The sequence below is a fragment of the Chiloscyllium plagiosum genome, unplaced genomic scaffold (genome assembly GCF_037043375.1).
Source record: "Chiloscyllium plagiosum isolate Xiang-an unplaced genomic scaffold, Cpla_swu_hap1 HiC_scaffold_1, whole genome shotgun sequence".
In the NCBI taxonomy this organism is placed as follows: domain Eukaryota; kingdom Metazoa; phylum Chordata; class Chondrichthyes; order Orectolobiformes; family Hemiscylliidae; genus Chiloscyllium; species Chiloscyllium plagiosum.
Window position 1 is genome coordinate 167,018,126 of NW_028270139.1, and position 23,575 is coordinate 167,041,700.

Here is a 23,575-nt window from a genome sequence, read left to right on the forward strand (position 1 = left end):
TACTTTACTGGCATTAGGAAAACTGTTTCAAGGTTTTAAATAAAGACACTATAACAATGTCCACTTTTTAAAAAATACAGCATTTTAAAAAAGCGCTCTTCCCGTATGAAAAGCTCTATAGCGATCAGTTACCATATGATTTGGTCATTGGTCTTCAGTCAACTAAAGTGCAAGGTTAGAGACTAGATTTATATCACTCAGTGTCCCACCCACTTGAATAAGTCACCTTGGGGCTTACCGGCTGTTTATGCATTTCCTTTTTCCGTCCCAGTAATACCATGGTAACCTGTCGGTGATTGATCTCTACTGGTGTGATGCTGTAAAACTCCACAAGTGCCACTGCAGCCTCTTTATATGCCATTTCCAGGAAAGCCTATTAAAAAAAAAATATCAAAGATCTTGCACAAAAGACATCAGTACTTAAAAACTTTTACATCCTAGTGTATTTTTCTCTGTAGCTTTAAATCCAAGCTTAATGTCACTAAGTCTCTGCTTTGGAAAGTGCTGAAACCACAGAAACAGCCATTGGAACAATGTCTCTGACAGTGTTGATACTCCACATCACATTTCTCCCAACTTATCAGTATTCTTCTATTCCTTTTTCTCTAATGTTTAATGAAGTGCTGGGTAACTGCACATATAACAACCATCCTCTGTGGCAGCAAGTTCCACATTCTAACCATTCTTCAGATAAATAAGTTCCCCTTAAATTCCCTAGTGGATTTATCTGCAACATTTTCTTTTTTAGCACCTCCATCTCTCATCTTAACCACAAATAAAAAGATTTGCACTGTTGACTCTGCCATATATATTTGGATTGTTTAAAATTTCATTTTAGAGACAACCACCAGGATACCCTTCAATAAATTCCCTTTTGGAGAGAAAAGTGCTCCAATCTATTTAATCTTTTCTATTAAGTATAATGTTTAAAGAATATTGCTTGACTCACCTCATCTATCCTATGCTTCAAAAATGGTGTCCTAATGATAGACCCTTTAAAAGAAAAACATTTTCTCTTCTACCAACTCTTTTTACAACAGCATAACTCCTGCACACTACTCAAAAATCCACCACATGCCTTTGACAGACTTGCAGAGGTTCACTAACCTGTCTGCAATTTTTCAATGATGAGGGATATCAACTGCAAAAAGTCCTCAGTTATAATTCACACAAGTGTATCTTTAACCAGGGGAACCAGATAATGAAAATGGGCACTGTTTTTGGCCAACAGATCAGCATCTTTGAATCTTGCTGCAAAAGGCCAATCACTGCCCAGATGACATAAGCTGGGTAATAAATAAGCTATCATTTTACTGCGGATCTTATGTTTATAACTTGTTAGGTGAGTGGGCTAAAATTTGGCAAATGAAGTTTAACTTGGAAAAGTGTGAAACTGTCCATTTTGAGTTGAGGAATAGTAAGGCAAATTATCTAAAGTGGTAGAAGAATTCAAATTCAACAAATATCTGGAATTACAATGGATGAATATGAATATTGACAGGGAAACAAAAACCCATCTGTTGATTAATGTCCTTCAGGGAAGGAAACTGCCACCCTTAGCTGATCTGGCCTATGTGAGACTCCAGGTCCACAGCAATTTGGTTGACTCTTAATTGCCCTCTGAGTAATGAGGGATGGGCAATAAATGTTGGCCGAGCCAGTGACACACATCCCGCAAATGAGAAAACTAAAATGGAGAATCTTACCATTTTTAAATAGCAATTTATTATTACTTGCATTTTTACAAAATTGCAGTGAAGAGCACTTAAGTCGCCAGAGTCCAGCGCCTATATTAATCATATTTAAAATCATATTTTAAGATTTAAGACAATGTCCATCATTGTTCCAATTCATGGCTACAGGTTCCCAAGGTCAAGGATAAGACCTTCACCTCCACAGAAATTTGACATTGAAGCTGCCAAATCTTGGTCTGGACCACCATTTTGCCGAAGATACTGCCTCAAAGACACTCACTGTCGCTGAAGTCACCATTGAAGCAGATCACATGCTGTGCCATTGGAATCCCAGGCCAGAAACTGTAGAAGCTACCTCAAGGAATCCTGGGTTGAACCCACCTCATTGCCAAAGACACCATCGGTCCACGTCATTAGAATCCTGGGCTGGACCTACCATGCTGTTGAAGTTGCCAAAACAGACCACTACTCCACAGGACCCACCAGGATGCAGCCGCAATGGCCACAAAGAACTTCTGAATTCCTACTTCCAGGTCCCTGTTCACCAGATTCTCTCTTACTTCTCTAATCGTAATGAGTAGGGAGAACACTGGGCCATGGATCAGTGCGTGAGTTACTGAACCACAAGGCCAGAGTGCTTCAATGCAGAGGGATCTGGTGTCATTAGGCATGAATCACAGAAAACTAATATGCAGGGAAAAAGATACCAGGTATTAATGAAAACTCACCTAGTGTAGTGAATATGATTCTGGTCCCCTTAAGAAATATAGTTTCATTATTGGCACTTCAGAGGAAGTTCACTAGATTGATTCCAGAGTTATGGGGCTTGTGTGTCTTATTAAGATACAGAGCAGTTTAGGGCTATATGCTATCGTATTTAGAAGAATGAAAGGACATCTAATTGATGTATGCATATAAAATGTTAAAGGAGATTGATAAAATAGATGTAGAACGGATGTTTCCTCATGTGGGGCAATCTAGAATGAGGGGTCAAATTTTTAAGATAAGGGTAACAGATGTAAATCAGAGATGAGGAGAAATCACAGGGGAAGAAATACTGGAGGAATTAGGGAAATTATTGTCTGTGCAACTATACCTCATTTTTGGTTCGTACTAGCTTAATGGCTGCAACTTTTCCAAATGGCTGTGTTAGTTTTGTGATGTCTTCCTCAGTATAACCATCATGTGGCAGGTCAGTGATGTGAACCACACGCCCACTCCTCTTCATTTCCTGCATCTTGAAAAGACAATGGTTAGATCTCCAATGAACCTCAAAGAAAGACAGCCAACAAATCCCACTTGCCCCAAAGCAAAAGTAAACAGTAAACTATCTAATCTAATCTTCTCAACAAGATCAACTTTAAAATGCAATTCCAGAGTATGTAAAGTAAAACTTTATGCATCTTCATTGTTATGACTTTACGTCTGAGAGGAATAAATGCAACTCACCAGTTGTGCATTTGCGTCATGCTGAATAGGTTTTTCCACTTTGACAGCAGCTGCAGCACCTAGAAATAGTGAGATCCAACCCAATTAACAGTCACAAACAAACAAAACTTGATAGTTATGTATTTGGAAAGGCAAAGACTGATTAGGGATAGTCAACATGGCTTTGTGCTTTGGAAATTATGTCTCACAAACTCGATTGAGTTTTTTGAAGAGGTAACAAAGAAGATTGATGAGGGCAGAGCAGCAGATGTGATTTATATGGACTTCAGTAAGGCATTCGACAAAGTTCCCCATGGGACACTGATTAGCAAGGTTAGATCTCATGGAATAAAGGGAGAACTAGCCATTTGGATACAGAACTGGCTCAAAGGTAGAAGAGGGTGGTGGTGGAGGGCTGTTTTTCAGACTGGAGGCCTGTGACCAGTGGAGTGCCACAAGGATCGGTGCTGGGTCCTCTACTTTTTGTCATTTACATAAATGATTTGGATGCGAGCATAAGAGGTACAGTTAGTAAGTTTGCAGATGACACCAAAATTGGAGGTGTAGTGGACAGCAAAGAGGGTTACCTCAGATTACAACAGGATCTGAACCAAATGGGCCAATGGGCTGAGAAGTGACAGATGGAGTTTAATTCAGATAAATGCGAGGTGCTGCATTTTGGGAAAACAAATCTTAGCAGGACTTATACACTTAATGGTAAGGTCCTAGAGTGTGTTGCTGAACAAATAGACCTTGGAGTGCAGGTTCATACCTCCTTGAAAGTGGAGTTGCAGGTAGATAGGATAGTGAAGAAGGCGTTTGATATGCTTCCCTTTATTGGTCAGAGTATTGAGTACAGGAGTTGGGAGGTCATGTTGCGGCTGTACAGGACATTGGTTAGGCCACTGTTGGAATATTGCATGCTATTCTGGTCTCCTCCCTATCGGAAATATGTTGTGAAACTTGAAAGGGTTCAGAAAAGATTTACAAGGATGTTGCCAGGGTTGGAGGATTTGAGCTATAGGGAGAGGCTGAACAGGCTGGGGCTGTTTTCTGTGGGGCATCGGAGGCTGAGGGGTGACCTTATAGAGGTTTACAAAATTATGAGGAGCATGGATAGGGTAATTAGGCAAAATCTTTTCCTTAGGGTGGGGGAGTCCAGAACTAGAGGGCATAGGTTTAGGGTGAGGGGGGAAAGATATAAAAGAGACCTAAGGGGCAACTTTTTCACGCAGAGGGTGGTACGTGTATGGAATGAGCTGCCAGAGGAAGTGGAGGAGGCTGGTACAATTACAACATTTAAGAGACATTTAGATGGATATATGAATAGGAAGGGTTTGGAGTGATAGGGGCCGGGTGCTGGCAGGTGGGACTAGATTGGGTTGGGATATCTGGTCGGCATGACAGGTTGGACTGTCTATGTTGTACATCTCTATGACTCTATGAAAGGTTGCAGGGCGCGAAATGTTAACTTTGATTTCTCTTCACGGATGCTGCCAGACCTGCTGAGCTTTCCCAACAATTTCTGTTTTTGTTTCTGATTTCATTCATCCACAGTTCTTTCAGTTTTTTAACAAACGTAACACATTCATCTTAAACAATACTTTAATGAAATACTGAAATATTGTGAACCCAACTAGTTCAACCATTTTCTTTGAGAGGGAACCTACTGTTCATATTCATTCCAACCTTGGAATGACAACTGCTCTGCATAAGACCATGAGAAAATACAGAGACCCACATCAACCTAGTTGACACATTAACCACTCTTCAGGTGAATAAGTTATCCAGCAATATCAAACTGCAACCAGTAGTTCAAGAATAGAATTAACTAGTAACTTAACGGTAACTAGCGATGTACAACAAATATTAGTGATGGATAAAATTATTAAATAATCTGTCTCATAACACATTAAGTGCTTCTATATTATATAGGTAGTCTCAAAGCACAGTTTTCTAACTAAATAAACTGAAAAACAGTTGCACGTTGCTTTATTACAGGAAGTGATATCAGCTTACAGAATTTCACTTGATATCGCTAATCTATAGGAGCAACCACAATATTGATTTTTGGGGTACCTTACTTTACAGGTATACCAACACAGGGGACTCAAATCTCTATGGGACGCTATGTGTCTGCCAAAATTCAGTTACAGCTGAGGAGCAGAACACAACCCAGGAGTTGAGCAAGTTATTTGACAATAATGAAAAGCAAAGTGTGGACACAGTCAGCAGGTCATAAAAAGAGGTAATAATTTAAGTATGATAACCTTTGAGAAGTGAGGGAGAATAGAACCAGAATGGATTTAATGTTTTTTTGGGAGGGAAGGGAAACAACGAATGAGGGGTTTTGGACTGTTTAGAACCAGGAGAGGCTAAACGACAAAGATGTTACAGATCAAGTGGCAATGGTTATAGTGAAATGACAAATCATTTGTCCAGAATGAGTATGGATGGCATAACAGTGCCCCTCCGTTACTTCTGTCACCTGCAGTAGTTCACCATCAGTAGAGATTTCCCTCCCTTACAATGTAAACATTCCTGGTCCAATAATCTGATCCATTCCCTCCCCCAATGGCATATCGTATGCAATTGTAGAATGTTTAACACTGCCCCTTCACTTCCTCCCTCTTCCCTAAAATCTCAAACACATATAATCAAAGACAGCACGGAAACAAAGCCTTTGCTCTAACTCGCTCATGAGGACCAGATATCCTAAATTAATCTAGTCTCATTTGACAGCATTTGGCCCATATCCCTCTGAACTCTTCCTATTCATTTACCCACTAAGATACCTTTTAAATGTTGTAATTGTAATGGTCTCCACCACTTCTTCTGGCAGCTCATTCCATACACGTACCACCCTTTGTGTGAAAATGCTGCCCCTTAGGTCCCTTTTAATCTTTACTTCTTTCACCTTAAACCTATGCTCTCAAGTTCTGGACTCCTCTCGTTTGGGAATAGACATTGGCTATTTACCCTATTCATGCCCTTCATGATTTTATAAATCTCTCTAAGGCCAGCCCTCGTCCCTCTCAGGAATACAGCCCCAGTCTATTCAGCCTCTTGCTATAGCTCAAACCCTCCAACTCTGGCAACATCCTTGTATATTTTTTCTGCACCCTTTCAGGTTTCACAACATGCTGGGAGACCAGAACTGAACGCAGTATTGTGAACATGGCCAGATGTGGTTCCAACATCCTGTATTGTAGCAACAGGACTGCTGAACTCATATACCTGTTATATTGACCAATAAAGGTATGTTTACCAAAAGCCTTCCTCACTATCCTGTCTACCGGGACTCTACTTTCAAAGAACTATGAACCTGCACTCCAAGCTCTCTGTTCAGCAACACTCCGCAGGACCTGACCATTAAGTGTACAAGTTCTGCCCTGATTTGCCTTTCCAAAATGCAGAACCTTACATTTATCTAAATTAAACTCCATTTGCCACTCCTCGGCCCACTGACCCATCCCAAAATCCCACGGAACTCTGAGGTAAACTTCTTTGCTAACTGCTACACCATCAGTTTTGGTGTAATCTGCAAACTTACTAATCATATCTCCTATGGTCACATTCATTTATATAAATGACAAAAAGTAATGGAGCCATCACTGATCCTTGTGGCACAACGCTGGCCATAGGCCTCCTGTCTGGAAGGCAATCCTCCACCATCGCCCTTTGTCTCCTATCTTCGAGCCAGTTGTTTCCAAATGGTTAGTTCTTCCTGTATTCCGTGGGATCTAACCTTGCTAACCAGTCCATCATGAGGAACCTCGTCAACGACCTTATTGAAGTCCATATAGAATATGCCCATCTCATCACATCTTCCTGGTAAAGCAGCATTTTACTTGTACTAGTTTCAATTTGGTCTACTATATTCATTGCTCACAACATAGTTCTTTATATTTGCGACAAAAAACAAGACTAGGTGGTGTCTCCTTTGCAGTACACCTCCACTCTGTCCACAAGAATAATTCCACCTTTCCAGATGCTTGCCATTTCAATAATAATTTGCTGCCGTATCCACAGGCTTAGCCATCTCTGAAGAAATTCCTTCTCATCTCAGTCCTAAATTGTCTACCTCATTTCCTTAGACTGTGACCCCTGGTCCTGGACTTCTATCATTGGGAATATCCTTCCTGCAAATAACCTGTCAACTCCAGTTAAACTTTTATAGGTTTCTGTGAGATCCATCTCTCATTCTTCTGAACTCTCGCGATTGTAATCCTAACTAATTCAATCTTCCCTTCTACCAAACAAGACAGAGCCAGGCAAACCTTCGCTGCACTCTCTCTACATAAAGAACATCCTTTCTGAGATAAAGAGACCAAAACTGCCAGATATGGTCCCACCAAGACACCCCTTCTCCTGTACTCAAAGACTTCTGCTATGATGGCCTCATTCAATATCTCGTTCAACAGCAGAACTGGACTCTTAAATTCAATAAGTTCAGATTCCATCTTCCATGTTGATTTTGTATTTTTTAAATGATCAAAATCCTATGGCTACCCAAAAGCATTGCAGTGTGCAGCTGTTCAAGTAATTAGCTTACTACTACCTTCTCAAGGACAAATGGGATGGCAAATGGCCCAGACGGCAAATCCCTCATCTTGTAATTGATAGAAGCCACATTCATAAAGAGGCAGAAACTGCAACTTTCTGATAAGTGCTTTAACCAAGATGAAATAAACCAAGAATCAAAGTAAGCTTTTTTATTTGCAAGTCAGCCACACCAGTGTAGAAGTCAATGCTATGCAGCCAGTCACATGTTAATGCAAAACAGTTAGATTAATGGTACAATACCTGGAGCGATTTTATCCTCAGTACCAGGTTTCTTGGTGGGTTGCGGTCGCTTTTTAACCTTCTGATTTGCAGGCTTTTGATTTGTCAAATCATCAGCAGTAGGCTTCGGTTTGGAATTCTTTGCAGGTAATTCTTTCTGTAGTTTGCGCTTGGGACTAGGCTTGCGTGGACTGGGCCGGTGAGGACTCAAATGCTTTGGGCTTGGTTTGGATTTGTGTGGGCTCAAACGTCTAGGTCTGGACCTGTGAGGGCTAGACCGCTTTGGACTAGGTCTTGATCTGTGTGGGCTGGAGCGCCTGGGGCTGGTGCGCCTTGGACTGGATCTAGAACGATGTGGACTGGATCGTCTTGGGCTTGGTCTGCGAGGGCTGGTATGCCTAGGGCTACCCCTGCGTGGGCTTAAATGCCTAGGACTGGACCTGGGAGGGCTCATGCGACGGGGGCTTAGATGTTTTGGACTCATCCGTGCTGAGCTGAAGGGTGCTGAAGACTGTTCTGCAACAGTGGCTTCTTTTTCTTTCTTCGCGGCATCATCTCTGAGCAAAACAGAAATGAAAAGTGAATCCAAACTGCAAACAATTTAGCTGAAGATCGGTGTTAAAAGAAAATTCAAACACACTTTCAGTTGAAAACGTTTTTCAGAGTCTACAGCATATTTACCCACCTGGCTTGTATCAGAGATATTCAAATAGTCTCATTTCACTTCTCCATCCCAAAATCAAGTAAATTCAGATATTTATTCAATTCATTTTTAAATTCTACAGCTAAAGCTACTTTCACCGCCCTTTTAAGTAGTATATCACATCTCACTTCCTTGATCCAAAATCAACTTTATTATAGAAGCGAAGAATGGAGGAGCAACATGAGATCATTATTCAGTCAAAACTAATCTTCATCTAGATAATTCTGTGTCCTGCTCAGTTTGTGCCCCTAACTTAAGTCAGTCTTCCATCACTGGCCTGCTTACAATTGGTTAACCATAGAGTAGAGTAATTTGCAGAACATGTGATAAATCAATGCAGACAGGATGAGGAGGTACAGTGTGAGTGAAAACCAAGCGAGAATACACAGGAAGTGGGAAGTAATTGTACATAGAACATACAAAATGGGAACGCGAGTATGCCATTCATCCCACTGAGCATGCTCAGTTTTTCAACAAAATAATGGCTGATTTGATTGCAGGCTAAATTCCACTACTGTACTGTTTGACAAGAATTTATCAAACCGAGTCTTTCAAACTTAAATGCAAGGTGCTGCATTTTGGGAAAGCAAATCTTAACAGGTAAGGTCCCGAGGGTGTGTTGCTGAACAAATAGACCTTGGAGTGCAGGTTCATAGCTCCTTGAAAGTGGAGTCGCAGGTAGATAGGATAGTGAAGGTGGTGTTTGGTATGCTTTCCTTTATTGGTCAGAGTATTGAGTACAGGAGTTGGGAGGTCATGTTGTGGCTGTACAGGACATTGGTTAGGTCACTGTTGGAATATTGCGTGCAATTCTGGTCTCCTTCCTATCGGAAAGATGTTGTGAAACTTGAAAGGGTTCAGAAAAGATTTACAAGGATGTTGCCAGGTTTGGAGGATTTGAGCTATAGGGAGAGTCTGAACAGGCTGGGGCTGTTTTCCCTGGAACATTGGATGCTGAGGGGTGACCTTATAGAGGTTTACAAAATTATGAGGGGCATGGTAAATAGGCAAAATCTTTTCCCTGGGGTCGGGGAGCTCAGAACTAGAGGGCATAGGTTTAGGGTGAGAGGGGAAAGATATAAAAGAGACCTAAGGGGTAACTTTTTCACACAGAGAGTGGTACGTGTATGGAATGAGCTGCCAGAGGAAACGGTGGAGGCTGGTACAATTGAAACATTTAAGAGGCATTTGGATGGGTATATGAATAGGAAGGGTTTGGAGGGATATGGGCCGGGTGCTGGCAGGTGGGACGAGTTTGGGTTGAGACATCTGGTCGGCATGGATGGTTTGGACCGAAGGGTCTATTTCCATGCTGTACATCTCTATGACTCCAAAACTTTCAAGGATCCCATCTCCATTCTCTGGAAAAGCGAATTGCAAAGACTAATGAATCTTACTGAAATCTTCTCATCACTGTCAGACACTGACCCTTCATTTTTAAGCAATTTTTCAGCCAGATTTATCGCCTCTCCATCTTCAGTCTCTACTCCAGCAAGCCCCCTCAGAACATTTTAACGGTCAATAAGATCACCTCACATCCTTCTAAACTCGAAAAAGTAAAAAGCCAAATTCAGACAACCTTTGCCCATAAAACAACTTTCTCATCCCAGGAATTATCTATGAATAGCTTCCAATCCAAATATATTCTAATTCAAGAGTCCAAAACCGTACACAGTAACTACATCAGAGCCCTATACAGCCGCAGAGAAGCTTCTCTACTTTTATATGTCCTCTGCAATAAATACCAACATTCCATTTGTCTCCATTACCTATTGTAATTGTATGCTAATTGTTTGGTAAATGATCCATAAATTCCCACTCTGCTGCCTAACAGTGACTCAGGTTAAGAGCTTCATAAGGTCTGACCACATTTTAAAGGATTACGAAATTTTAATTCAAAGGTATGCTCATTAACAAGTAATAAATCCAGGCAAGTCAAATGACTGCCCATTCGATACAAACATCCCAACACCGATGCAAAACCTGAAAAATCATGTCTAACGCAAGTCCCCAAAATACAACAGTAAACAATCAACTGACTATCTCAATCACAGAAGCTCAAAAGGTTTCAATATACCACAAATCTATAAAAGTGGATAAGAGGTTTGTAAAACTGTTACATACTTAGTTGCAGCAATCGCATCCGGGTCCCAATCAGGATACCTGAAATATAAAACATGTAAAGGTTTATTAGGAGTAATAGAAGCAGATACTACACCTGTGGGCTCCACACTTAACACCCAACTGATCCAACTACTTGATTCCAGGACCAACTTTTAGTTTCACTGAAATTGCAACTGCTTCCAAAAATAAACAGCAAAAGGAGGAAGGTGACTGGAAAATACAGCATTGTTCTTTTAATCTCTTGTCTATTTTACTTCTATAGTGATCAGGTGGTACTTATCCAGATGCAGGCCTAATTTCCTATTTCTTCATTGCTGTGATGGGGATGTTATTGGTAAATCACCACTCTGATTTGCCCTGGGTTTTAATACATCTGAGTCACTTGCTGGATGATTACAATTAACAGGCAAACATGTTGACATGGTAATGCTCTCAGAGCCCTAACCGGATTAGGGTGGCAGCTTTACTTCTCTAAAATTAATGTCATTAAATAGTTGGATGGTTTCTCTTCATATTTATTCATGGGAAGTCAGCTTCACAGGATAGGCAAACGTTTATTGTCAGACTTGCCCTTCAGAATGTTGTGGTGAGCTATCTGCCTGAACCACAGCAGTCTTTGGGTGTAGGTACATAATGGTGTTACTTTCCGTTTCTAAGGAATGGTATATATGCATTACAGGCAGTTCAGATGTGATTTACTAGACTAATATGAAGAACGAACAGAACGTCTTAGGACAGATTGAACAGATAAGTCTTCTCTAAAGTTTAGAAGAGTGACAGGTGATCTTGATTGGCCCTGACATGGTGGACGAGGAAAGGATATTTCCTCTTGTGGCTCAGTCCAGAAGTAAGGTCCATTGTTATAAAATTAGGGTTGCCCTTTCATGAGCAAGATGAGATAATAAGTCTATAAGGTGGTAAAAACATATAGCATGTTTGCCTTCGTCAGTCAAAACTGTACACAGTAACCACATCAGAGCCACGTACAGCTGCAGAAAAGCTTCTCTGCCTTTATACGCCCTCTGCAATGAGTATAAAAGCTGGCAAGTCATATTGAACTCTTGAAAACTTTAGTTAGGCCACATTTGGATTAGCAGTTCTGGTCATTGCACTTTTGGAAGCATGTGGAGGCTATGGAGTGGGTGCAAAAGAGATACTAGGTGAAAAACAATGACTGAAAATGTGTTGCTGGAAAAGCACAGCAGGTCAGGCAGCATCCAAGGAACAGGAGAATCGACGTTTCGGGCATGAGCCCTTCTTCAGGAATACAGGCAGAGAGCCTGAAGCATGGAGAGATAAGTGAGAGGAGGGTGGGGAGAAAGTAGCATAGAGTACAATAGGTGAGTGGGGAAGGGGATGAAGGTGATAGGTCAGGGAGGAGGGTGGAGTGGATAGGTGGAAAAGAAGATAGGCAGGTAGGACAAGTCATGGGGACAGTGCTGAGCTGGAAGTTGGGAACTGCGGTGAGGTGGGGGAAGGGGAAATGAGGAAACTGTTGAAGTCCACATTGATGCCCTGGGGTTGAAGTGTTCCAAGGCGGAAGATGAGGCGTTCTTCCTCCAGGCATCTGGTGGTGAGGGAGCGGCGGTGAAGGAGGCCCAGAACCTCCATGTCCTCGGCAGAGTGGGAGGGGGAGTTGAAATGTTGAGCCACAGGGCGGTGTGGTTGATTGGTGCAGGTGTCCTGGAGATGTTCCCTAAAGCGCTCTGCTAGGAGGCGTCCAGTCTCCCCAATGTAGAGGCGACTGCATCGGGAGCAACGGATACAATAAATGATATTGGTGGATGTGCAGGTAAAACTTTGATGGATGTGGAAGGCTCCTTTAGGGCCTTGAATGGAGGTGAGGGATGAGGTGTGGGCGCAGGTTTTGCAATTCCTGTGGTGGCAGGGGAAGGTGTCAGGATGGGAGGGTGGGTTGAAGGGGAGCGTGGACCTGACCAGGCAGTCACGAAAGGAACGGTCTTTGCGGAAGGCGGAAAGGGAAATATATCCCTGGTGGTGGGGTCTGTTTGGAGGTGGCGGAAATGTCGGCGGATGATTTGGTTTATGTGAAGGTTGGTAGGGTAGGAAGGTGAGCACCAGGGGCGTTCTGTCCTTGTTACGGTTGGAGGGGTGGGGTCTGAGGGCGGAGGTGCAGGATGTGGACGAGATGCGCTGGAGGGCATCTTTAACCATGTGGGAAGGGAAATTGCAAAAGAGATACTGCCTGGAATGGAGTGCATTGGAAAGGGTAGACAAACATGGAGGATGAATGGTGACCTGAAAGGAGTACTTAAAATTATGAGAGGCATTGGAAGGATGGGCAGTTACAGTCTTTTGCTCAGGGTGGAACTGTCAAACACTAGGGAGCATACTTTTAAGGTGAGAGGGGAATATTTAAGGAGATGTGCAAGGCAAGTTTTGTTTTAAACCAGAGAGGAATAGCTGCCTGGAATGTGTTACTAGGGGATGTGGTATAAGTAGATACGATAGCAACGTTTATGAGGCACTTGGACAAACAGACGGAATGTAGAGGTACATGGACTACTTGCAGGCAAATATAGACATAGCAATGTACAGCACAGAAACAGATCCCTCTGTCCAATTCACCTATGCCGACCAGATATCCTAAACTAATCGAGTCCCATTTGCTAGCACTTGGCCTATATCCCTCTAAACTCTTCTTATTCATATACCCAGCCTTTTAGATGTTGTAATTGTACCAGCCTCCACCACTTCCTCTTCATTTAATACATGCACCACCCTCCGTGTGAAAACTTTGCCCCTTAGGTCCCTTTTAAACTTCCCCCCTCTCACCCTAAACCTATGCCCTTTAGTTCTGGGCTCCCCCACCGCAGGGAAGAGACCATGTCTATTTAGTTTGGAATGGCATCTTGGTCGGTGCAAACATGGTGGGTTGAAAAGCCTGTCTCTGTGCTGTTTTGACTCTTCTAGGAGGATATTTTGCTTGCAGATATTCATACGACTTTGGAAATCTCGACCTCAAAAAGTGTAATCACTGAATATTTTTAAGACAGATGTGGATAGATTCCCATTAGATAATCACAGATCATCAGGGATCGATGGGAACGCGGAATTTAAAATACAGTCCCAATAGCCACAAATTTATCAAATCACGCAGCAGGATTGGTAACCAAATGATCAACCTCTCTACTCATTTGGTATGTTAGGAATGGTGGTATCAGATAGTGTGCTGTCAGGATAGTGTATCGTTTGGAGATGGTCGCATTCTCTTGTCTCTACTACCCTCGCCCTTCTAGATGGTAGAGTTCACAGGTTTGGAAAGTGTTTCAAAACAAACCTTGTGAATTTTTTGCAGTACATCTTGGAGACGGTACACATGATACTGCTGTTGTGCAAAGGCAAAGGAAGTGCATATTTGTGGATGTGGTGCCAATCAAGTGGGCCTGTATCGTCCTGGATGGAGTCAAGTTTTTTGTGTTGTTGAAAATGCACACATCCAAGCAATCACACTCCTGATTTGTGAACTAACACCAAGGAGTTAACTAACCAGCACAGACTTTCTAGTCTCTGATCTGGTCTTATAGCCACAATATTTTTATAGCTGGCTGAGCTCGGGTTTTGCTCGATGATAACATCCAGGATGTTGATTGTGAGGGATTCAGCAATGGTAAATGTCAAAGGGCAATAGTTAGATTCTATTGATTGAGATAGACTTTGCCTGGCACTTGCCAGGTGTTAATGTTACTTGCCATTTATCAGTCTACATCTAGATGTTGCCCACATTTTGTTGCACATGAACATAATCTGTTTCAGCATGTGAAGTCACAAATGTTTCTAAACATTGCAAAAACAACAGCATGACCTTACAATGGAGGGAAGATGAAGCAGTTGGAGTTGGTTGGACTCAGGACACTGTCCTAAGGAGCTTTTCACTGTGCCTCGGTACACATGATAATAAATTCAATTCAATTTTGTAATTATACCCTGAAGCTGAGTTGACTGACATCCACCAATCACAATCACCTTTCTTCATGTTCAGTGCAACTCCAATGAGAGCCTGTTTCCCTCCTCCAGGAGTGCAAACTAAATATTATCAGCAGGCTATTACTTAGCAAGTGCTACTTGATAACTCTGTTGACACTTTCCATGATATCCTGATGATCTAGAGTTTACTGATAGGGCGGTAAACAGCCACTTTAGATTCATCCTGTTTTATGTGTGCTAGACATACTTGAGCATTTTTCCACATTATCAGGAAATGTCACCTATAATACTCGGGACCTCAAGAAGAGGACAAGATGGATCACCCACTTGAGTGATCTTAATGAAAATTAATACAAAGCTATAACCTCATTGTTTTCACTGATGCATTGGGGTCACCCATTTCTGAGGATGGAATACTTGCAGAGACTCCCGTCCCTCACCTTTGTGATTCATGATTCATGACTGAATACAGCAACACTGCAGAGCTTAGATCTGATCTGTTGGTTATAGGACCACTTGGACATGGATGTATGTTTGCTCACTGAGCTGAAAGGTTTGTTTTTAGACGTTTCATCACCATACTACGTAACATCGGTGTTATGACCAGTGTGTTTGCATGTTGGGGTTTCGTAGAGTTGGTGATGTTATTTCATGTTCTTTTTCGCAGATGTGAGAAAAAGAACAGATGACATCACCTCAGGAAATGATATCACCAACCCAAGGAAACCTAAACACAAATAGAAAGCGCATCATAATACCAGTACTTCACCGGAGGCTCACTGATGATGTTATCTAGTATGGTGAAGAAACGTCCGAAAAAAAACCTTCCTGCTCAGCGAGCAAACTTACACCCAGAACCTCAACCTGAGCTATAAATCTTCTCAAAACTCACTATTCACTTAGAATGCACTAAAGATGTTTGTTTCCATTGTTTGCAGCAAGCAGTCCTATTTTGTAGCATCACCAGGTTAATGCTCATTTTTAGATATACTTGGGGCTCCTCCTGGGATGCCCTCTTTCACACTTCATTCTTGTACTAGGATTTACCTTCCAGCTTGATGGAATGGTAAGAGTGGGTAATGTTCTGGACCATGAGATGACAAATTGTGATTGAATACGATCCTGCTGCCAATGGTCCACCATTCCTCATAGCGTAGTTTTGAACTGCAAGATTTGTTTGAAATATGTCCCATTTAGCATGGTGGCAGTGCCTCACAACGTAATGGTGGGCATTATCAATGAGAAGGTGGGATTTCATCTTCACAAGGACTATGCAATGGTTACTTCTATTGTACTGTTATGAACAGATACAGCTGTAAAGGGTGGATTGGTGACAATGACATTTGTTAACTTTTTTTCTCTCATGTTGGTTCCCTCAACAGCTGACAAAGTTCTAGTGTAGCAGCTACATCTTTTCGGACTTAACCAGGTTGTTGCTACTGAGACATGGTGATTTTCCAAAAAAAAAGAATTCATTCATGGATGTGGGAATCACTGGCTGGACCAGCATTTATTGCCCATCTCTAATTGCCCAGAGAGCACTTAACAGTTGACCACATTGTTGTGGGCCTGGAGTTACATGTAGGTCAGACCAGGTACGAATGGCAGATTTCCTTGTCTAAAAGACATTAGTGAACCAGATGGGTTTTCCCTGACAACTCTCAGTCATCATTATTTCTAGATCATTATTGAGTTGAAATTCCACTATCTGCCATGGTTGGATTCAAACCTAGACCCTAGAACATAGCCTGGGTCTCTGGATTAATAGTCTGGGTCCGAATGGGCGCTCTTTGGAAAGTCAGTGTAGATTTGACGGTTTGAATGGCCTTTAACTGCACTGGAAGGATTCTATGATTCTAAATGAAAACAGAGTTACCGTTTCAGATCCTTCTTAACCCTTCTTCAGAACATTCACTGGACCTGAAACATTAATTCTGATCGCTTTTCATAGAGGCTGCCAGACCAGCAATATCTGCTTTTGCTTCTGATTTCTAGCATCCATAGTTCTTTAGTTTTTTGCATTTATTTAATCTCCAAGTATTATACTGTTTCTACACTATAATAATTCAAGGGCCAAAGTTAATAATCCAGACCAGCGAAGTTCAAACACCAGCCTTGCAGTTTGTGAAATAAATTCAGTTAAAACAAAAACTATACAGCACAATTTTCATGAGGACAGGGCTTCCTAGCCCGACATAAAATACATTCCTCCTAGCAGTCCAGCAGTAGATCAAGGCTTGTTGCCTTGTTAAAGGCAAGACATCTATTATTGGCGGCAGCTTGGGACTCAGATTTTGGCCATATGATCAGCTGATATTCTCCAAGTCTCAGCAGCACATGCAATTGTGGCTTTTGCTGGGACTATTTCCACTGAAAAGCAAAGAAAAATCACTACTGACTGAAGGGGAGTAAGAGCAGGAATAGGCCTGCTCAGTAAGATCAGGACTGATCTGTCTTAACTTCAATTTTCCATCTTCCCCCATAACACACAAATCCCTTTGCCATCAAAAAATTGTATCTAGAAAAGTACTAGATGTTTTTTCAGCGGGGTCAAGGCAGAAAGCTATGGGGAGGGAGGCAACCAGCTTCAAAAATCTATAAGTGCAGCTATAGCCATGGGGACAAGCAACCTTGGGGCGACCTTGCTGGGACCCTAATTTGGAAAGGGGGATTAGTAGGATGGTGGGCAGCCTCTCCCAACTTGTCATAGAAGGCATTAACAAGTTAATTTGAGGGACAAGGAGGGTTGAAGATGAACACTGAAACTATTGTTACACCCATAAGTTCAAACAATGCAGATTTTACCATGGTAATAAATTTTCTAGCTGAGATAGTGGTTGGGAGCTGGCGGTAGGGCTTCATATAAAAAGGAATTGTAGTTCAGCTGTCATGATCTCTATAAACGAAAACTTTCTGACACACACAACATAGGGTTGCATAAAAAGCAATCTTCTCAGTAGGTAACTGAGGACTGTTGTATCCCAAAGATGCCCCATCCTTTGGGAGAAGACAAAGGAGTAAAGTGTATGCACTTACAATCTGCGTTTAAACCAACTCTTCATAATTGACAAAACCTGAAAGAAAATCCCCAAATTTGGGTAAAATCCTTACTCTTTGAGCAAAAGCCTGCAGCTGTCCTTGTGGACAGATGTTTTGTTGTGCCGGTCCCAATCCTGTAAAAACAAAGAAGACAGAAAACAACACTTTAACACCATGCAATGGGAAAAATAACCAGCCTATAAAATTGAGCCAACCACATGTTCAAATTATTCATTTACATCAATTTAACAAATACATTATGGCACCACTCAAACCAGATGATGTCCAGTCCGCACAGCTCTAAAAGGCACCACCCAATGATGATGGGTGTTTTACATGGATTTAAATAATAGAGATAGCTTATCAACAGACCACACAGCATTAATGTGATGAACTGCTCTTCCATAAATATTATTCGACACCGCACAGAGACTGAACATTTCAGAGAACAGGAAGAAAGCCCAAACATGCGTTGACTGAACATAAAGTAATGGGCAAAGTATTTGATATGTTCAACGCTGGTTAGTACAGTGACCAGTATAGTAAGGTTGAAACTGAGTTTTAACTAACATATTAAAACTGTGTGGCACTATGACTCACTGAATTACTTTCTGCAGTGCTCTGCAATTGCTACTTTTAAGTGAGGACTTTGAACAGATCTGCACCCAATAGCCATTTGAACACAAGTATGCATCCAAATTACTCAAGATAATGGTTTCCTGAATTGAGTTTTTAATCCTGCCGAAATGGGAGCATATATTTCTCTTCATGGGTAAGTCACTGACACATGCTTCTACTGGCCTTCCCAAACATTGCTGGTAATCATACAGCAAATCATTAGCAGTCACCAGTGACAAGTTACTTATTCGTGATCACATGTGTGGAACCTTTGACTGCAGGATAGGATTTTAGGCGAGATTCTCCAGTTGAACAACTGAACAAATGAGGTCACGAGAAAAGAAATTAGGCATCTCCTCTCAGTGGAATAACAAAAGCCATAAATCACTGCCAGATCTATTGCCTACAAGCATCAGTATTCTGAGGTTGGGGAGGACAAAACTATTTTAAACAAAATGGATTGAACAATAATAAACTAATAGATTAATTCACAGTAATAGCAGGGTATGTACACTGGATAATGAATTCATGTGTCGTCTGCATGGATCGTCATATGAAATCTGATTTTAGAATTGATGAACCTCATTCTCCTTTTCTGAATCCCACAGCAACATTTTCCATTACCATTGCACTATTTATCAATATAGCATATTTCAACAATTTTAAGAATGAAAAAAACAGTTTTACAACAGCTGTCATACTGTGGCAGATCTTCAGAGTTTCCATGCCAAGTGGCCATTCATTATTCAATTGAATCATGTAGCACTTAGAGTCATAGAGCTGTACAGCTTCTTTTGAAACAACTTTTTATTTGGAAATTGATTGTAGCCACATCTCATTTCTTCCTACCTTCAGGACAATGATCTATCTAGTGTCCCATTAATTCCAACTTGTGCCATTTTTATTTTGAGATATCCTGAAAATATTATACTTGTCCCACAACAGCACTGCACTGAAGCCCATTTCAGGTCCTGAGATAGCTCAGCTTTTAAAAAGGAAATGTTTAACAGTTACATATGACAAAACCAAAGTTTCAATTCCATTTCTGTACTCTGTTAGCTGGTTTCAGACAGACAGTCAGAGGATTAAATTAGTTGGGGTTGGAAGAGAGAAATTATTTAAGTTTCTTACTAATGACTATCTAAGCTCTCCTGAAAAATCATGTACATGTGGTAATGGTGGCGGTTGGTGGTGGAGGGGTTGGTATGTAACAAGGAATTCCTCACACATTGGGTGGCATCACATCACAACAACCACTGAGGATCTTTAAGGCAGCAACTTCAATAGCTTAGGATAGAAATGATGTGAAACTGAGGAACAATTCTACTGCGCTTACAGCCTTCAAGTTATCCAAATACAGTGCAATAAATCAACGGCACCAAGAGTAGCCACTGAAAGACAATTTATCCAGTAACGGCATTTTTGTTCTTGTTTCAATGAACACCCACCACCTAACACAACAAAAGGATAAGCCCAGGTTACCAACAAGGAGAAACACTTCAACGGCCTACTATTATTATATTTAGGTAAACAGCCTAACAAAACCTCAAAGCTCCACAGCAACTGACATGAGGGGTGCAGTGAAAGACCAGCAGAAATAAAGCTATATTTATTTTCCTGACAGGACAGTCAACCCGATGACCTTTGGTTTGTTCAGTTTTGAAGAATGAAGGCCATCCAACAAAATACTCTTCATTTTCATTTCTTCTTCCATTGCAGTTTGAGAATTGCCTAACACATCCTTGTGGCAGAAATTGAGAGCTCAAAATAACTGACTTCTCCAGCTGTTTACTTTTTTTCTATTTATCTATAATTTCATGAAATCAAGAGGCTTTGGAAGATGAGCGCTGCAACTGATAGTTACAGCTCAATGGAATTGGGTATTGAATAGTTAAAGCAAAAGAGAAATGCAAAACATTTGTCTTCAACTGCCATAAAGACTACAGATGCCATCCGCTTCATATCAGTCATCAGATTCACCTGCCATTGACAGCACCCATATATGAAGGGGACTTGAACAGCAACTTCATGCTGATTTACATATAGATTCCAGAGACTGACCCCACAAGAGGTTTAAAATTAGAGTGCATTATTTTTCAGCAGCCATTACTGACACCAGACAATTTTTTTAAAAATTGGAGGATGTGGTTTCTTGAAAGTCCCTTCTGGAAAGATGGCCGAATCCAGTATGTGACTGCATCAGGTTAGTGCGGCATTTGCTACCATCAGCGCTGAACTGATGGCCAATTTCGTCCTTCACCCAAGATTCCCGGCATCACAAATACTAGTCTCAGCAAACTATGTACTATCAAGTAACAGCTGAGCATAACAGATACTGCAAAGGCAAGTGGCCGTAAAAATACCCTGGTTGTATGCTAAAGACTTTGCACAACTAGGCGTATTCCTAGCTAAGCTGTTCGAGCACATCTATAACACCAAAAATTAGTCAATATGCAAAATAGTCCAAGAATCTTGATTAAATTCTGTTCAGAGTTTGCAGATTGCTCGACAGTTCCCTTACTCATTCGGCAGAATAACGTTCTTCTGACTCTTGATCGGTTGGTACCTCATCTTTTACACCCTTAATTTAATGATACTGTACACATTCCGAAGTGGCAGTGAACTAGAACCAGAAGGAAAGCCGCAGTGTCTCAGATTCAGACACTGCATTTGTATATCTAAACAAATTTCAGTATTCCACAAAGTTTGCATCTGAACAGTGACAGAAACATTGCAACTAAGTGCAAAACAAAGACATACATCGCTGATTCTGATGACAGCTTGGGTATAATTATTGTCTGGTACCACAAGCCAACATAAAGCACAATTAATGCTAAGTAGTAGTGAATTCTGTACGTTATTTCTGCACAGCAGAAGTTTATGATGAATGTCACCTGGAGAGGCGCCCAATATTTCATCACTAATTTTCAGACATACAGCACTGAGGTGCAAACCGCAAGCTATGTACTTGATAAACAGATGAAATCCGTGTTAAGAAATAACTACTACTCAGTTCTACTACTTTGGACACTACCTTGAAGAATCAACAAGCAGGTAAAATTCCACAATGCAGGTGCAGAAGATATCAAAATCAACTTACAGCATTCTTTTAGAGACAAGTTGTGGAATAAATGCTGAGCTTTCTACAACAGACAGCAAGCTCTTCAATCACCATGCAGACACTGTACCGATAAGTGCAAATTTCTACTTTTTCCAGCTTTTATCAACCTCTTCATATTTCGCAAAATAGATCACAGGTGATGAACCAAGACTGAAAGAGAACTACCTCATGACCTAGTAATGTCAATTATTGATATATCATCAGAATAGCAATGTAATCTGGTTCTGTTGATAAGCTGACAAACTTCCAAAATTCCTTTCAGTTGATGATTTCTTGGGGATTTCACAAATACAGAAAGAACTTCTATGACCAGCACAAAGATATTACAGGAAATATCCAAGAATGGTTTAAAAGTTCCATAAGACTTCAGTATTTTGGCACCTTATAAAGAACAAAGAAAATTTACAGCCCAGGAACAGGCCCTTCGGCCCTCCAAGCCTGAGCTGATCCAAATCCACTGTCTAAACCTATCGTCCAATTCCTAAGAATCTGTATCCCTCTGCTCCCCACCTACTCATGCATTTGTCCAGACGCACCTTAAATGAATCTACCGTGCCTACCTCTACTGGCAACGCATTCCAGGCACCTATCGCCCTCTGTGTATAGTACTCTCCGCGTGTATCCCCCTTAAAACTTTTACCTTGAATGAATGACCTATCGTTATTGAATCCCTCACTCTGGAAAAAAAACTTATCTCTGTCCACCCATTCTATACCCTTCATGATTCTGCAGACCTCAATCAGGTTCCCCCAATCACCTTTTTTTCCTAATGAAAACAATCCGATAAAAGGTCCAATAAAAGAAGGACAGTCTGAAGGTGAGGATGGATTACTGTTGACAGCATAGTAATTTTTACAACAAGCTGGGCTCACTTCACAAACATTTTTAATACAGATGAAAACTGCTATTCTTGAGTCTTATGCCTTTTAAAGGTACGTTCCTGTAAATTCCCATGCATCAACTACAAACTGTAAAACTCCATTGTTTAAATAATTTAATTCTTACCTGAATCCACAGTTTTTCATATTCAACCACAAAACACACCCTAAACACTTGGAGATCCCTTATAAAATAGTCAATAGCTACATAAATATAAAAAAAATTACACTCAAAATGATGGCCTGATTAACTTGTTTCCACAGTTAATAAGTTTTAAGTACTTCTTCCATATCCAGCTGGATTATTTTCCTGAGTTTGTGAATTAGAAACAAGAAAGACATGCAAATGTGGTGTTTCAACAAATATTAGATGAAGTAACATTGAGGCTTGTTAATGTTCAGTCTCAACCTCAACACGAAAAATAAAATTGAGAAATGCAATAACTTCACCCCTCTTGGATGAGCTGCAGATCCTGTATATAGTAACAGAAATAAATGAAGCAAATGAAGGTACTCCACATGACCTTAAATGGTTACCTTAACCTTTAAGATTCTTTCCATTGGGCAACCTGGGCTTATAGCGAAGGGCAAAAGGTACAATGGGATTATAGCTATCGCCATAAACAAAATCCACCTACATACCATCATTGCTACTCAGCTGGAGAAGTCAGCCAAAATGGATCAAATATAATAGTTAAAATTATTTTCTTTTAGAAAATCAGCATCTAGCACAGCTCAAAAAAAAATGAAGTGTGGAGATGCAGAAATTCTGCTCTACCTAGTAGTTGACAGAAAAATGAACATGACTGAATTCTTAAGAACAACACACTTTATACAGACCAGCATACTTGGAACATCTACTCTATTAAAACTTTAGTAACAAGTGTCTGTATCTACTGTAATGTAATTCAGCAACCCACACTGGTGGTAGCATAAACCTTTTCCACCTTAACTCAAAATAGCAGGTCTGAGAAAGTTCATCTCTCGGTAGGGATACAATTTTACACTAGATCATATAAATTTTACTTTCAGGAAATCACACTCTGATTCACAGTTGGAAAGGATCTACGATTTCTACCTTCATTTTTTAAGGATTCTTAAAAGGCATTCCACATGCGATTTCACCACAACCTACCTGCAGTAATTCTATCAAGGACCTATAAAGGGGATTTGGATAAATTTTCACCTAAATCCTGCAAGTTAGCGTCCAGCACAGAAGACTGAGCACAATATCAAC

The 23,575-nt window shown here is 40.9% G+C and overlaps 1 protein-coding gene across 3 annotated transcripts in view; it reads right to left on the reverse strand.

The window, feature by feature from the left end:
* znf638 (zinc finger protein 638) overlaps positions 1–23,575 on the reverse strand; it is a 216,157-nt gene that overhangs the window by 75,487 nt on the left and 117,095 nt on the right. For 2 of the 3 annotated variants that reach the window (XM_087992072.1, XM_043691939.2), the window contains exons 3-8: positions 17,794–17,855; positions 10,735–10,773; positions 7,929–8,464; positions 3,144–3,202; positions 2,791–2,931; positions 239–373 (exon numbers count right to left, since the gene is read on the reverse strand). In XM_087992072.1, the coding sequence (XP_087848198.1) occupies positions 239–373; positions 2,791–2,931; positions 3,144–3,202; positions 7,929–8,464; positions 10,735–10,773; positions 17,794–17,855 (972 nt within the window). The remainder of the gene's footprint in view (positions 1–238; positions 374–2,790; positions 2,932–3,143; positions 3,203–7,928; positions 8,465–10,734; positions 10,774–17,793; positions 17,856–23,575) is intronic. The other variant, XM_087992078.1, reaches the window with a different exon arrangement.